Source organism: Oryctolagus cuniculus, chromosome 13, assembly GCF_964237555.1.
Source record: "Oryctolagus cuniculus chromosome 13, mOryCun1.1, whole genome shotgun sequence".
NCBI classification, from domain to species: domain Eukaryota; kingdom Metazoa; phylum Chordata; class Mammalia; order Lagomorpha; family Leporidae; genus Oryctolagus; species Oryctolagus cuniculus.
This window is the reverse complement of record NC_091444.1, coordinates 57,174,879-57,189,994: the sequence shown is the minus strand read 5'-3', so window position 1 is coordinate 57,189,994 and position 15,116 is coordinate 57,174,879. Positions and strand designations below refer to the sequence as shown.

General features: G+C 38.2%; 1 protein-coding gene across 3 annotated transcripts in view; it reads left to right on the top strand.

Annotated features, from left to right (window-relative positions):
• LOC100356313 (formin-2) overlaps nt 1-15,116 on the top strand; it is a 355,035-nt gene that overhangs the window by 96,798 nt on the left and 243,121 nt on the right. For all 3 annotated transcript variants that reach the window (XM_008268219.4, XM_070055559.1, XM_070055560.1), the window contains exons 5-6: nt 8,199-10,036; nt 11,756-11,900. In XM_008268219.4, coding sequence (XP_008266441.1) covers nt 8,199-10,036; nt 11,756-11,900 — 1,983 coding nt within the window. The remainder of the gene's footprint in view (nt 1-8,198; nt 10,037-11,755; nt 11,901-15,116) is intronic.

Below are 15,116 nucleotides of genomic sequence, written 5' to 3'. Positions count from 1 at the left end.
TTATTCACAAACATACAAAGTGGTGAAAAATTTGACTCACTGTAAATGTACTTTCCCAGGTGGAATCCAATGAGGCCAAACTTTGCTTTCTTGTTTCAGCTCTTTCTATTAACTATTAAATATTCTATTAATAGGTCTCCCTTTTGTGGTCTATTTAGTTCCACATTTTTCACATTCTATGCCTTTTCTGGGTGAATTCACTGTTTATAATATTAAGTAAGACATTTTCAAAGAGGGGTGCACACTGAAGAAGGTTATGCATTTATACTTTTATAAGTTGACAAAAGCATGACTAGAAGCTTGCAGGAATCTAATCTTGTGTTTTCCCTAGGAGTAATGATTCAGAATTTATTGATTCAGTGTTTTTAGCCACTTCATAGGACACAACTATGGTGAATCACAAGAATTTGATATAGTGCCCCTCTGCAATAGTATGGATGGGTAATGGAGTATTTAGCTTTACAGGTTATTAAAGACCTTATGAACCAAGTTAAAATATTTTATGTTTAGCAATCAGGAACATAAGTTTTTGAACAAGGAAGTACCATGAAGAGTTACCTGGCAAGAGGATATAGTGCTAGAAAGGAAAGTAGAACTGGTTAGGGGAACTGGTTATTAAGCTCTTGAAGTAACATGATTCTGAGCAGATGCAGTTCTCAGCTAAGGTGCTGAGGTGTCACTGGGAAAGCAGCAATCAAAAACTGAAATAACAGACTTAGTAACTATGTCTAATGTATAAAGTAGTTCATGGTTTTCAAAATGTGCTGCCTGGGCCAGGGTCATCAGCATCAACTTGAAACTGGTAAGGAATAGACATTCTCAGGCCCTACTCCAGACATACTGAATTGGAAACTCTGGGAGCGGGGCCTAGCAATCTGTGTGTTAGTAAGTCTTCTAGGTGATTCTGGCATCCATCAAGTTCAGGAGACAATGAATTTCAGAAATGATTCATGGATGACAGCTAGCCCAGGTAAACCACAAGAGAGAGTAAGATGTACTTTAAATTTATGGGAACAGATAGGGGATCAAGTAGCACTGATAGCTGAGCAATCGCAATAAGAAAATGAAGCATTGATGAGAGAGAAAATCTCACTTAGCCATGAGAGGCTAAGGACACAAAAACTGATGAGCTCTTTCAGTATCTATTGAAAGAAGGTGGGCTGGGACAAAATCACTGCTCTTAAAAAAAAAAAAAAAATCCAGAAGAGGAAACAGAGAAAGAAAAGAAATGGGAGAAGGGGAATAGAAAATTATAGAAGCCAAGAGAAGTTTTAACAAGGAGTGATTAGCTGTCTCAGATTCTTTTAAAAAGGCCAGGGATAAAGCTATAGTATTTGGTAATAAAGAAAACATTAGTGGTACTATGAGAGCAATTCCATCAGAGTGACATGGTCAAATGGTATCTTTGCTACCCTGGGTAAGATTCCCGATCCATTCCATTGGATTTTTTTCCAGGCTTTGTTCTTTAGGAAGATTTTTATGACATTTGAGAATGGCTGGGTGTTAACATAAGGAAGGTGGATAGGAGGTGAAAAACATGATTTTATATCCATAGATCCTTAAAGGAAAGTGAAACTACAGTAAAATAGTGTTCTTCTTCTTTTGCACTGTTTGGGACAATTAAAAAATATATTGCTTGGAGGAGTGGGGAAACTATTTTCTGCCAAAGGCCATTTGCATATTTATAATGTCATTTGCAGGCCTTACAAAATTATTAACTTAAAAATAGGCCTGCAATGGTTTTATTGAATATCAAGTCCTGCTACAGTTGCCTTGACAGAGAAAAAAACCTAATGATTTCACAGGCCTTATTCGGTCTGTGGGCCGGAGATTCCCCACTCCTCCTAGGCTGTGGCTTAGAACCTCTTCAGAACTCTAGCTTGGCTAACTAGAGTGTTTAGGAGTGTGAAAGAAAACAAAAAATATCAGGTTTTTTTCTTTTTATTTCTCTTTTTTGATCCCCCTTCTCAGACATGTAGCTTATTACTTACACTGTGGTTATTCCCTAATAATGATTATTTTAACTCTCTCATTAATCAATTTAACAGCTACTATGTTGAAAAGATGTTAGTGATAATACAGCCAATTGTGCTTTTTAATTTATCTGCTTCCCTTCCTCATCACATTTCTCATTTATGTAGGACAAATATTGGAAGAGATTTGTCATATCCACTCCAGTTCCAAAATATAATTTTAATAATTTATCATTTGTTTCATTAGAATGATTCCAGAGATGTCATTTTAGCTCTTATTTTCTATAATACATTCTGCTTTAAGAGGCACCAGGTAAGATATTTGCCATTTATCTCATATTCTAATATTCTCTTCTTTCTTGAAATTTCCCTTTCAAACCTGAAATTTCTACCTTATTTTTGTGAATAATTATATCTACTCCCAAACTTGATTTCTCTTCTTTTATTGTCTCTTTAATAGGGTCTTTATTTAAAATAAGTTGCCCAAAAGGATTTGGCCTCTCTGGAATCAGCAAGTCTAAGAGTACGTGCAGGGGGCTTCCTATCATCTGGGGCACGTTTGTTTTCTGCTGACTTCTTTTCAGCTGCTGGCTGCTTAGCAGTGGCAGCCTTTTTCCCTACCACAGGCTTCTTTCCGGAGAGTTATTTATTCATCTATTTACTTATTTATTTAGGGTCAGAGAGAGACAGGGAGCGTGAGCTTCTGTCTTCTGTTTCACTCCCCACATGCCTGCAATGCCTGGGGCCAGAACCAGGAGCTGGGAATGTGATCTGGGTTTCCCACCTTGTAGCCAGCACCACCGCTTGCCAGGGTCTGCATTGATAGGAAGCTGAAATCAAAACCAGTACCCCAGCCTGGGATGCAGGTCTTTTAGCGCTTAGGCTAAATGCTCACTCTTGGTTTTCTTTTCCTATAAAATCATGTATTGCATATATTGGCTTTTTCTAGATCTGGAATGCCATTGCTTTGTTCCAAAACCTTAGAATGTGTTAGAAGTTAAAGCATAACAAATAGGAATCCTATCCTTGGCATGAATTATCCATTTTACATATGTCTAAAAGCATCCTAATTTGCAGTAATGTGATCTTTGAATTTAGTAAAATTTGAAAATCTGATAATGATAAAAAATCAATTATATATCTCATTAAGATTTATGAAATAAATTGTTACTGTGTTAACTTGTCAATAAATAGCTTTTGCATCTAGGCTCTGAAAATATTCTGCCTATATAATAAACATGATCAAATTTCAAAGATAAGCAAGTTAACTTTTCAGCAAAAGTTTTCACCTGAGTATAACTTGGCTTCCTTTTTGACAGTTGTAATCTTTATGATTTGGTAATGTTTCTTGTTTTGTTTTGTTTTGAGGGGGAAATCAGATAATATTATATTTGGAAAAATATCTTTGGTGAACATTTTATTTTTTAATGGCAACTGTTTTTTATGATATTTAAGTGTTCAAATAATTTATAAGAACTAACCATCACCACCCACATATAAGATTATACAGGAATGGAAGAATTTTGGCTGACTTATTGTATATAATTGTTGAGCCAAAGTAAATGACAGACTCTACCACTTATAATGATTTAGGACTTCTAAACAATATTTTAGATACCAAACTACAGAATTGATGGCATTTAGAATATATTTTTTATATTCACTAACTATAAATATATTTATCTTTATTTATAAGGATGTGCCCATTATATAGGTTCTATAGAAAAATTGTCAAGATTACTAATTTCCTTTTCTTTTAAACAACGATCTGATTTTTGATAGTATGAACCATTAACGTCTAGGAAACTGTTGCACAATTACTGGAAAGATGAGTCTCTTTGAAAAGACTCTAAGAAGTATAAAGATAATGAAAAGTGTATTTCGCCAATGTCAAGTCCTTTGAGAATCTAATAGTTCTCTCTCATTTTACCCAGAGAGACAGAAGATTAAGTTCCAGGCCCTGCATGCAGGGGAGCAGACTCCTAACTTGAGGGCTTTCCATAGACAACATAGCGCCTGGCAGTCTCTCAGAGATTACATCTAGGCTCTGTCCGTGGGTGGGCCTTGAAGCTTCCTGTGGCTCCTGCAAAGAGGATGTTTGCTTAAATGGCCCGAAAATAGAAAGTCCTTTTTCTTGATAATGACTAATATTTACGTTGTAAACATCTGCATAAATCCCTGAAAAAAATATATAACCCATATAGAAATCAATTCTTCTCCTGACAAGCCCTGCAGCGGCTCTGGAGAACTATACAGAACAGGACTTGGCTGACTTGTGAATTGGTACTGTCTGAGAGCCAGCCCACCCTTGACTGATAGCCTTGGATAAGAGAGACCAGATAAGATTCTTTGAAGAATCTTAAATTCAGAACCCAGAATCCTATATACTCTGTAGACCCCTAGTTTGGCTATTCTGCAGTGGTGGATGGCTGACTTCATTTTTCAGAGTCAATTAAGGTTTGATATGTGCTTAATTGGTCTGCTTTCCTGGAATGGAAAAGGAGATTGTAACATTGAGTCAGGGCTTGGAATTTTGTGGTGCAGGTAAAGAGAGGTCAGAGAGGGCAGTGAAGATTCTAACAAGTTGGTTTTGTGTGTTTTTTTATTTTATTCCAACTTTTCTTCCATATTGTCTTATCTATAAAAGTGATCTGTACAGAAGAGTTCTTTATATAAACATTTCAATCCTTTGTCATCTGTTCATTGTTATCATTTTTTGAATTCTGTGAGTCTGCCACCTTCCTGGAACCATGAGGCTAGATAGCCATTTTTATTCTAGACTGAGTTTTGGAATTCCATCATCTTATCACTATTTCCTATATCAGTTATTAGTTCTGGTTCTTACTGTATATTTGAAAATCCTTGATGTTTGTGAAGTATATTAGTTTATGTTTTTCTCAACATTTTGTTATCTAAGTGCCCTCAATACTTTGTTTAAAATATATAAGATATGAACAGATAAAATACACACTGACAATTTGCCCATTTCTAAAATTAAGAGTAAATTAAGATTTAATTAAAATTAAAATAAGAATCTTTTTTTCTCAATCTATTTTGAAATATTAGAACCAGCTTATATCAGTCTGTCCTTATTGCAGGAACCAAACACCATTCTAAGTGTATTTAACAGAAGGATTTATTATATAAAGTTAGGTTCTTTTGTGCAAAAGTTGGAGAATTTGAAGGATCTACTTATAAAATGAAACTTTTCAAAGAGATGCTTAATCTTTGGTCTACCAGGGAAGCTAAAACCTTTGAGGTCACCCTTGCAAATTGTCTAAGGGGGGCACTGGAATGCTTCAGAAAAATTTTCAAGTTTTCAGATCTTGATTAATAAGAGAGTAGTCAGGGCCGGCGCCGTGGCTCACTAGGCTAATCCTCCACCTAGCAGCGCCGGCACACCGGGTTCTAGTCCCGGTCGGGGCACCGGATTCTGTCCTGGTTGCCCCTCTTCCAGGCCAGCCCTCTGCTGTGGCCAGGGAGTGCAGTGGAGGATGGCCCAGGTGCTTGGGCCCTGCACCCCATGGGAGACCAGGAAAAGCACCTGGCTCCTGGCTCCTGCCATCGGATCAGCGCGGTGCGCCGGCCGCAGCGCGCCGGCCACGGCGGCCATTGGAGGGTGAACCAACGGCAAAGGAAGACCTTTCTCTCTGTCTCTCTCTCTCACTGTCCACTCTGCCTGTCAAAAAAAAAAAAAAAAAAAAAAAAAAAGAGAGTAGTCAGGAAACACAGCATTGTGGTCCTCACCTAATTCTGCTTTCTACATTTCTGTGTGACCACATCTATTTGGATGAATCTAGCTGAACCTGTATATGCCATTTTTCTGTGCACTTCTACAAGTAGAAGAAGCAGTAGAAACTGGGAGAGCCAATTCAAAGTAACTTTGAAACTGTCTTAAGTGGATTCCACTTGAGACTGTTAATTTTGGTACCAGTTATCAGATGTGGGATCTTTTTTCTGACTATTAATTAAGAAAGGATAATTAATTAATTATTATAATTAATATTAATTAAGAAAGGATAACAAATACCCCAGGAATCTTCCTAGTCAATGACACAATGACCTGTTTCCCCCAGCTTTGGGTGCTGTGTCCGACCAGCTTTACTGTGACTGTGGGTTCATAAATCAATGTAGAAAGTGTTAAACTAATTGCTACTGTACTAAGTTATTATAACTTTAGTATCAGTTTCTTCATCACAGTTTTTTCCTCCTAATATTGCTTTCATCATATCCAAGTCTATGATGAAAAGACCTGGCTTAGGTAATAGCTTTTAAAAATTGAGTTTTTGGAAAACTCTTTGAGAATCTACTTTTTGCATGTCATTCCTCAACTAACCCTTATTTTTAATTTTAATTTTAATTTTTAATTTTTTATCTGAGAGACAGCACTACAGAGGGAAAGAGAGCTCCCATCTGCTGGTTCACTCCCCAGATGACCTCAATTGATGAACAAGAGTTGGGAGGGCTGAAGCCAGGAATCTGGAAGTCAATCCAGGTCTCCCACATGGGTGTCAGGCATTCAATTCCTGGAGTCATCACTACTTCCTCCCCAGGCTGTGCATTAGCAGAAAGCTGGAGACAGATCCAGAGGTGGGCACCAAGCCCAGGCATTTCAATACCTGGTACGAGCATCCTAGCCTAACTTGATCAGTAGGCCAAATGCCCACTCATATTTTCAATTTTTTAATTTAATTTTTCAAGAGGGGGGTAGGGGAGGAGAGGAGGGAGACAAAAAGAGAAAAAGGGAGATAGGAAGGAAAGGAGGAAGAGGTGGTGGGGAGAAATTCCTCTCTTCTGGTTCACTTCCCAGATAGTCTCAATGGTTGGGTGGGCTGAAGACTGAAGCCAGGAATTTAATCTAGGTTCCCCCACATGCTGTCAGGAATGCGACTACTTGAGCCATGACCGCTGCCTCCCTGAGTCTGCATTAGCAAGAAACTGGTATCAGGAGTTGGAGCTTGGTATTGGGATGTGGGATATGGGAAGTCTTAATTGGCACCTGAATTGCTATGCCAACTTCCTGCTCCCATCATCTAACATTTTCCTTTGATGGGTATGAATGGGAGAATGAGAACTTCAGTTATACACCAGCATAACCCAAGAAATACTCACTAATGATTAAAGGTCAATTTTAAGGTATACTGGGTAAATTAAAATAACCTATATATTTTACTAATCCAATATAACAAGGAAATATTGAATAGTTGTAGTGTTTATTACAATGAATTTGGGAGCTAGTTTTTTGGTTTCCAGTTTCTTCTTATTCTTACTGGGGTCATAATTGAGTAATGAAATTAAGTATAGTGGAGAAACAGGATATAAAAATATTTATAGTTATTTATTTTACCATGTACTAGTCAGAAAATATATGGTACTATTTTCAAACTGTATATTTTAATACTTGAGTTTTTTGTGTAGACACTGATGAAATGTAGTGACTTAAGAGTTGTGTGCATGTGTGTGTGTACATATATGAGGCACTTGGAAAAAGGAATTAAAAGGTAAGTTTACCTTGGTGCAAAAACAATTGAAATCCATGCATAAATTTTTCATAATACATTTTTCATGAATTTTTGAAGATCCCATGTGTATATAAATTTACATATAAATTACTTCTCAACAGTTTGCCTATTTAAAGGATTCATGTTTGTAAATTGTGAAGAATAATCAGTTATTAGTTTTGAAAATATCTTGGGTAAAATGTTAAAATTATAACAAACATGATATAATTGGTACTATTCATGTTCACTGGGGTATGCTCATGCCCATATGGATGTCAAAGACGCTTTGCATATTCTTAGAGGCTCATTCAGTGATTACTTTTAAATGGTAGTGATTACTTTTAAAACTCAGGATTGCCATTAAAGTGTCTTAAGGGAACATATTACTATGTCACGAGGCATGAGAGAAAGAATCTTATTTTAGAAATAAAATAGTTTGCCACTCAAAATTTTCTTCCTCATTCTCAGTGGTGTTCATATCTCCAATGATATCATTCAAAGATGAGACAGCAATAACCTTAGGACCCTATGGTAATGTGTGTAAACCACTTTTAAAGCCAAGGGTAGATGCGTAGAAATATTTATAGTATCTTTCTGTAGAAGGATCTTTCCAGAAACATTACAACAGATGATATGCTTTTTGCTTAATCTTATAATTCTCCTTTTGGCATTTGGATTCTTCCTAATCTCATATGTAACTACACCTGTCCTTGTTGCTCCTCAGGAGGTTCTTGACACGAGGTCTGAGGGACAGGCAACTGTCATTCAGCAGCTGGAACAGACCATTGAGAATCTGAGGACCAAAATAGCTGAGCTGGAGAAGCAGTTCCCTGCTGTAGACATGGAGTTGGCCAGTAGCCATCGAGGTGTTGAGAATGGAGTGGCACCCTCAGAAGATGTCTGTCTTGAAGCTCTCAGGTTAGGAGAAGAGGATGTACGGCCTCAAAGGATTTTACAGGCAAAATCCATACAGACATCCCCTACAGAAGATGGGGGGATACTGACACTAACTTCTGTGAATGCATTGTCTGAGGAACCTCCATGCTCAGCTAGAGCTGAAAGTAGAGCAGCAGCTCTCCCATCCTCACCTTCTGGATTACAGACAAAATTCTGTTCAGAGATTTCTTTGATTGTGTCTCCAAGGAGAATATCAGTACAGCTCGATTCCCATCAGTCCATACAGAGTGCATCACAGCTCCTGCCACCTTTATCCCTTCCATCATCTGATGGTCACGGACAGCCAGGGTCTCAACAGCCCCATGCTTCTTTTCATACTGAGTTTGAAGACAGTCATGAACACTCTGTTTCTGAAAACAGCTGTAACATCCCACACTCACCACTTTTGCCTTGCACAGAGACACCCAGCTCCATGCCTGGCCTGGGCATGGCAATCCCTCCCCCTCCCCCTCTCCCTGGCATGACAGTGCCTGCTCTGCCCAATACAGCAATCCCCCCACCTCCTCCTCTGCCAGTTACAGAAACGCCACCATCCCTTCTCCCTCCTATGTCTGGTGAGGGAGTACCCCTTCCTCCTCATCTTCCTGGTATGGGAATTCCTCCTGCCCCCCCTCTACCTGGTATGGGAATACCTTCTCCTCCTCCTCTACCTGGTGTGGAAATTCCTCCTCCCCCACCTCTACCTGGCATGGGAATTCCTCCTGCCCCCCCTCTACCTGGTATGGGAATACCTCCTGCCCCCCCTCTACCTGGTATGGGAGTACCTCCTGCCCCCCCTCTACCTGGTATGGGAGTACCTCCTGCCCCCCCTCTACCTGGTGTGGGAATACCTCCTGCCCCCCCTCTACCTGGTATGGGAATACCTTCTCCTCCTCCTCTACCTGGTGTGGGAATACCTCCTGCCCCTCCTCTGCCTGGTATGGGAGTACCTCCTGCCCCCCCTCTACCTGGTGTGGGAGTACCTCCTGCCCCCCCTCTACCTGGTATGGGAATACCTCCTGCCCCCCCTCTACCTGGTATGGGAATACCTTCTCCTCCTCCTCTACCTGGTATGGGAATACCTTCTCCTCCTCCTCTACCTGGTGTGGGAATTCCTCCTCCCCCTCCTCTACCTGGTGTGGGAATACCTCCTGCCCCCCCTCTACCTGGTGTGGAAATTCCTCCTCCCCCACCTCTACCTGGTATGGGAATTCCTTCTATCCCTCCTCTACCTGGTGTGGGAATTCCTCCTCCTCCTCCTACTCTGGGAGCTGGAATTCCACCCCCTCCACCCCCTCCCCCTCCTCTGCCAGGTGCTGGCATTCCTCCACCTCCTCCTTTACCAGGTATGGGGATTCCTTCTGCTCCAGCTCCTCCCCCTGGGACAGGAATCCCTCCACCTCCACCACCCCCTCTCCTTCCTGGTTCAGGACCTTCACTTGCCCCACAAATTGGGAGTAGCACTTTATCGACACCACAGGTGTGTGGATTTCTTCCTCCTCCATTGCCAACTGGCCTGTTTGGATTAGGGATGAGTCAAGACAAAGGGAGTAGGAAGCAGCCAATAGAACCTTGTCGGCCAATGAAGCCTCTTTATTGGACGAGAATTCAACTGCATAGTAAAAGGTAACAAGAAAGCAAGTTTGTCTTTACATACTTTGTTGGTATGAGGGAAGCATTGTGACATAAAGCTTTTGGGAAAATTATAATTTAATGTGTCTTTTTTAGTACATTGTAAAACTTTTCTGTATATTTTTATATCAATATTTAGTGAAACAATTTGTTATTTAAAATGTTAAGCCTTTCTCAACTAGGAAAGCAATAAGACAAATAACATCTGTAAATATATGTATGTCAATGTATAAGATATAAATATATCCACTTATAGTTATTGAAATATCTCTTACAGATAGATAGGCTAGCTATCTAAATACCCAGGCTCTGTTTTTCTTAGCATAAATGCTCTGTCACCTAGTTGCGACATTTCACTACTACTCATGTCTGAATCCAACTGAAACTGTGCTTATGTGTTCTTCAGTATAAGTGAGGACAGGTAAGCACAGACTTTTATATCCAAATGATTACCCATATGAGAATCTCCTCGTTGCTTTCACTATTTAAATTTTTGACAAAAGCTTAAAAATATAGATCAAATCCTTAGGCAAACTGACTTCTGTAGATGGTGGTTGTGTTGCTTAAAAGACACGGGTTTGCATTACCAGTCTATGTTTGTAATAATATTTCTTATTGAGACACACTACTCAAAAATACACACATCCACATGTATAACATAATTTAGTTTTGAAAATTTCTCGACACCTTTATGAATGATTGGTGACATAATATGAAGTCATAAAATTATAATTAAGATTGATCATCATAAAATAATCCTTTCACTAGGTCTGCTGGTAGCATTTGACTCATCTGTGCATAGTCCATAGCTTGCTTTGTGCAGTCACTAAGCAATGCTACAATACTTGAATGTGAATTGTTTAGGAGGGTGAGTAGGGAAAAAATATACACTTCATTGTCCTTCCTTGTCTAACTCGTCATGATTCCTTGAGTTTCCTTTGGGTGATATGGCATGTGTTTAGAAATAGTTTTTTTTTTTTAAATGGGGGCTCATTTTTCATAATTTATGTTAATTTTCTGTTCATTAAATTATTACCAAGAGGCAATAATCTGTATTTCCTGCCTATTTTTAACCTTGCAATTCATTCTCTGTGCAGTTGCTATGTCACTTATATGTGATGATGAACCATTTTAAACTGTGTCCCAAACTCATTTCTCTAGATCCATATTATGAAGATTTTTTTCTTCTGTATTTTGTTTTGCTACTTTAAAAATATATTTATCCTTTTTGGGTTGTACTACGTGAAAGTGTAGTCACTAAGAAGCTAAATAATAGTGGGATGATGGAATGCCATGTGGAGAGAGAAGATACAGTCTTGGAAACTTACATTTTTAAATCTTTGATTAATCTACAAGACTGATGAGCCTAGGTATATAAGAGATACCAAGAATTTCTTGTCATCTTAACCCATACCAAGAGGGGTTTTCCTTGTATGTTCTTGGACAATGAGTGGCTTAATAACTGAGATTCCTAGAAATTATTCTTGTCATTCTATATGGATAGTATTTTAATTTTCTCATCATGTTGACAAAACAAAATGTTCTTTCCTCCTTTTCTCTTTCCCGTTTCCTTCCCTATCTTCCTTTGGCCTGTTCCTTCCCCTCCTTTCCTTCTTCCATTCTGTTTGTGCTCACTTTGATATGTAGTATATGCTTACCATGATACGTAGTTTGACTTGAAGGCCCTTTCATTATTGTTTCGCTTAACTTTAGAGATTCCAGTCCTTCACTTATTTGGGAAAAAATTGAGGAGCCATCCATAGACTGTCATGAATTTGAGGAATTATTTTCTAAGACAGCTGTAAAAGAGAGAAAGAAACCTATTTCTGACACCATCTCAAAGACAAAGGCTAAACAAGTAAGTATTCTTGTGCTTTTGGAACTTGGACAGTGTTTTTGGCATAAGTGTTAAGTTTCATTAGAGAAAATGCTTGAAATAGTTTCTGGGCTACAGAAACTTCCACAGACTTTACAGAGATAGCAAAGGTTAGAATTTTAGAATGTATGATTTAGTTAGGCTGGCCAAATGGAATAATAAATAATCATCTCCATCAAGTGTTAATGCTCTTTCATTTGTAAATTGTTAATACATCTTTTTTAAAAAATCTGAGCTATTGCTTCTTTGTAGAATTAGTTATCTTGAAATAAATTTCAACTTGATATAAATCTATCTGGGTGCTAATATGAGTGGAAGAAACAGTGAATGAAAAAAAGCAAAAGTATAATTCTTAATAACTGATAATGTGTTTGTATTTTATTGCATTAGAATGGAGGCACAAGCTATTAGAACCCAGCTAACAGTCATACTGTCTTTGAAATACAGAAGAAACCCTTGTATCCATTTTTGCCATTTCCATTTCCTGTTAGATTCTTTGATCTAACCTGGGACACCTGAGTCAGAAAAAGCATGGTGCTTTTGGAGAAAAACATTTCCAAGCAACATTTCTTAATTTGTACATACTCTGGGCCTGAATATAAAACTATATTATAAATTTCTCAAAGGTGTCATTCAGGAAGGTACAGTAAAACCTCACAATAATGAGCTCAAGGTATGAGGAATTGCTATTGATGTCCATCCTTTACCCTGAAATGGAGTGACTACATTGTTTGACTTCTGCAGGGTGGTTGTAAGGGTGCAATCTGGCAAAGAAAAGGCCAACAGGTCAGTCTTGAGAGGCAAGGATGGAGAAACAAGGCCCTTATCCCCAGTATTCTACTGCCCTGATTTCCTTGAATGTGTGACAATCAATAGGGTCATTCCTTGAATTTTTGCCTCTGACCTGGAAATTTTGACTAGGCACATGGCCCAGTGTTGTTTCTATGGCTATTTATTTCAGAGCAGACAAGTTCCAGGAGATGGACCCTACCAAGTCCAACCAGGAATGAATGGGTTTAAACAGGACAGCTAGCCCCCTAGAACCTATAGTTAAAAAGGGGACAGGCTCAGCCATGCATTGCATGCATCTCAGAATGATGGAGATCCAAACCCAATACAATTGAATTTTTCAAAACTACTTTATTGCTTTATAACTGGTAGCTGATATCCTTAGATCAGTGACTATAGTAAATGGAGCAGTACCTGGGATATTGTAAGTTCCCAATAAGTATTTGAGAAAGGAATAAACCAGCTGCCTAAGGGCAGAATACTACATAAATATCTGACTCTGCCCAGGAGTGATTAAAAACCAGAAAATAATTTATGTCATAATTTTAAGTCCGAGGTTAAGGAGAAGAGAGGTAAATAAATGGAAAACTATATTTTCTCTGGCAGAGATAAATATTCTAAACATCTTTTTCATGGTATATTTGTGTATAGTGCACTGACCCTGAGTCGTCTTCTCTCAGGAGACCTGTCTGCACAAGGAATATGGTGTAAAGACACGGAGGAAAGCGAGGCAGACAGAACTATTACTTGACAAATAGACAGACATGGCACAGAGTGTCTCTGGTGCAGGGATGAAATACCCAAAAAGTAAACAACCCCCTCCCCACATCCCAAATAAGGGAATACAAATGAGGAAATTTTCTCACAAGTTGCTTGTGACTATAGGATTCCATCCTCTAGTTGATGTTATGTTCAGATTTTAGCTTACTGAAATATATGATATATGTCTAAATCATTGAAACTGCGAATGAGTTGGCGTGATGGCCTCTAAACAGCGTGTATGTGTTGAGTATCGTCTCAGCCTAATCACCCTACTCTGTCATTAAGACGTTTCATAAACTGTAGGTAAGAGACTTTGCCAACGTGGTAATTTGCACTTATTGATAGTGACGCTACTGTTGACTGAGTTTCAGACAGGGTTTGTGGAACAATCTCATGGCTCCTGATAAGCCAGCAACTCCTTGGCTTGGCTCTTGGTACTGAAATTTGCTTTTGGAAGGAAAAAAGGATTTTTTTCCTGTGTGCTAGAGAAAAATCTGTTGCAAAGTGAAATATTACTGCAGAAACCTAATTTTATTTAATTTTCTTGTGTTTGGAATAAAAAATCCAACATTCCATTTACTTGAGACATGCAGAATTTCGTTAACGAAAGTGTCTTTTTAGGATGCATGAAAATGGTTCCACTTTTTATGGGAAATGAATACCAATCGTATGTGCAGACATTTTGGTACCTCATGATTCATTTCCAGTAAAATTAATAGGCTTTAATGCTGTGGCATATGTTTATGGAGGTATTTCAAGCAATTCTTCTTATATACAATGGAAGCTGGAAGTTCTGTTTTTCTTTAAATATTTAAAAATAGCCAAATAATTTCTCTGTGATCTGTCTTCCTCTTGAAAGTAGGACTGTAGTTGAATGTGCTGGTATTTAATGAGCTGCCTGGGCTGTTTTTACTGTCACGCAGAGACGTCTTCAGTGTGATAACAGAGGATTCCTCTGCTGGGCACATTGCCGTTTGGCATCAGGAGAAAGGATTATTCTGTGGACACCCAGACCAGTAGTGATGATGAATATCTTGTATTTTCTAAATGCCTTTTTCCACTAAGGAACTAGAGACAAGCATTTTATATTTTTCTTATGGAAAATATATGTTAATTTGTTCTGTGATAATTTCTGTAACTTCTCTCTCTTTCTCTTGAAGTATTACACAAAGGAAGATTAGAATGAGAGTTTATTGGAATATAGTTTTATAGTTTTTTGTGACCTTTATACATGTGAGACTTATAAATTAGAATTATATGTTAACCTGCTAACTTAAAACAACAGTAGCAGCCCTTAAGGAATAAAGAAAATAATAGGTAAAGCAGTCTCATATGACATCCATGTTTAAACATCAGCACACAAATACACTTGCCCATTTTTAAGGAATGCTCTAAAACTAGTAAACATTTAGTTCCATCTCCTCTCTATTTCCAGGATAACTTAGTGATTATTAAAATTGATAATGGTCCTCAGCCATCTGAGGATCTTATGTGATAAAAAAAAGGTAAAGTTTATCCTGAGCTTATGAGCAAGAAAATGTGAGAATTTACTTTGGAAAGATTTCAATAATAAGGAGTATCTCAAAAAAGTTTCTGGTTAATTCTGTGTGCAGTGAGATCATAAGGAAATAAATTTTGGCAAACATA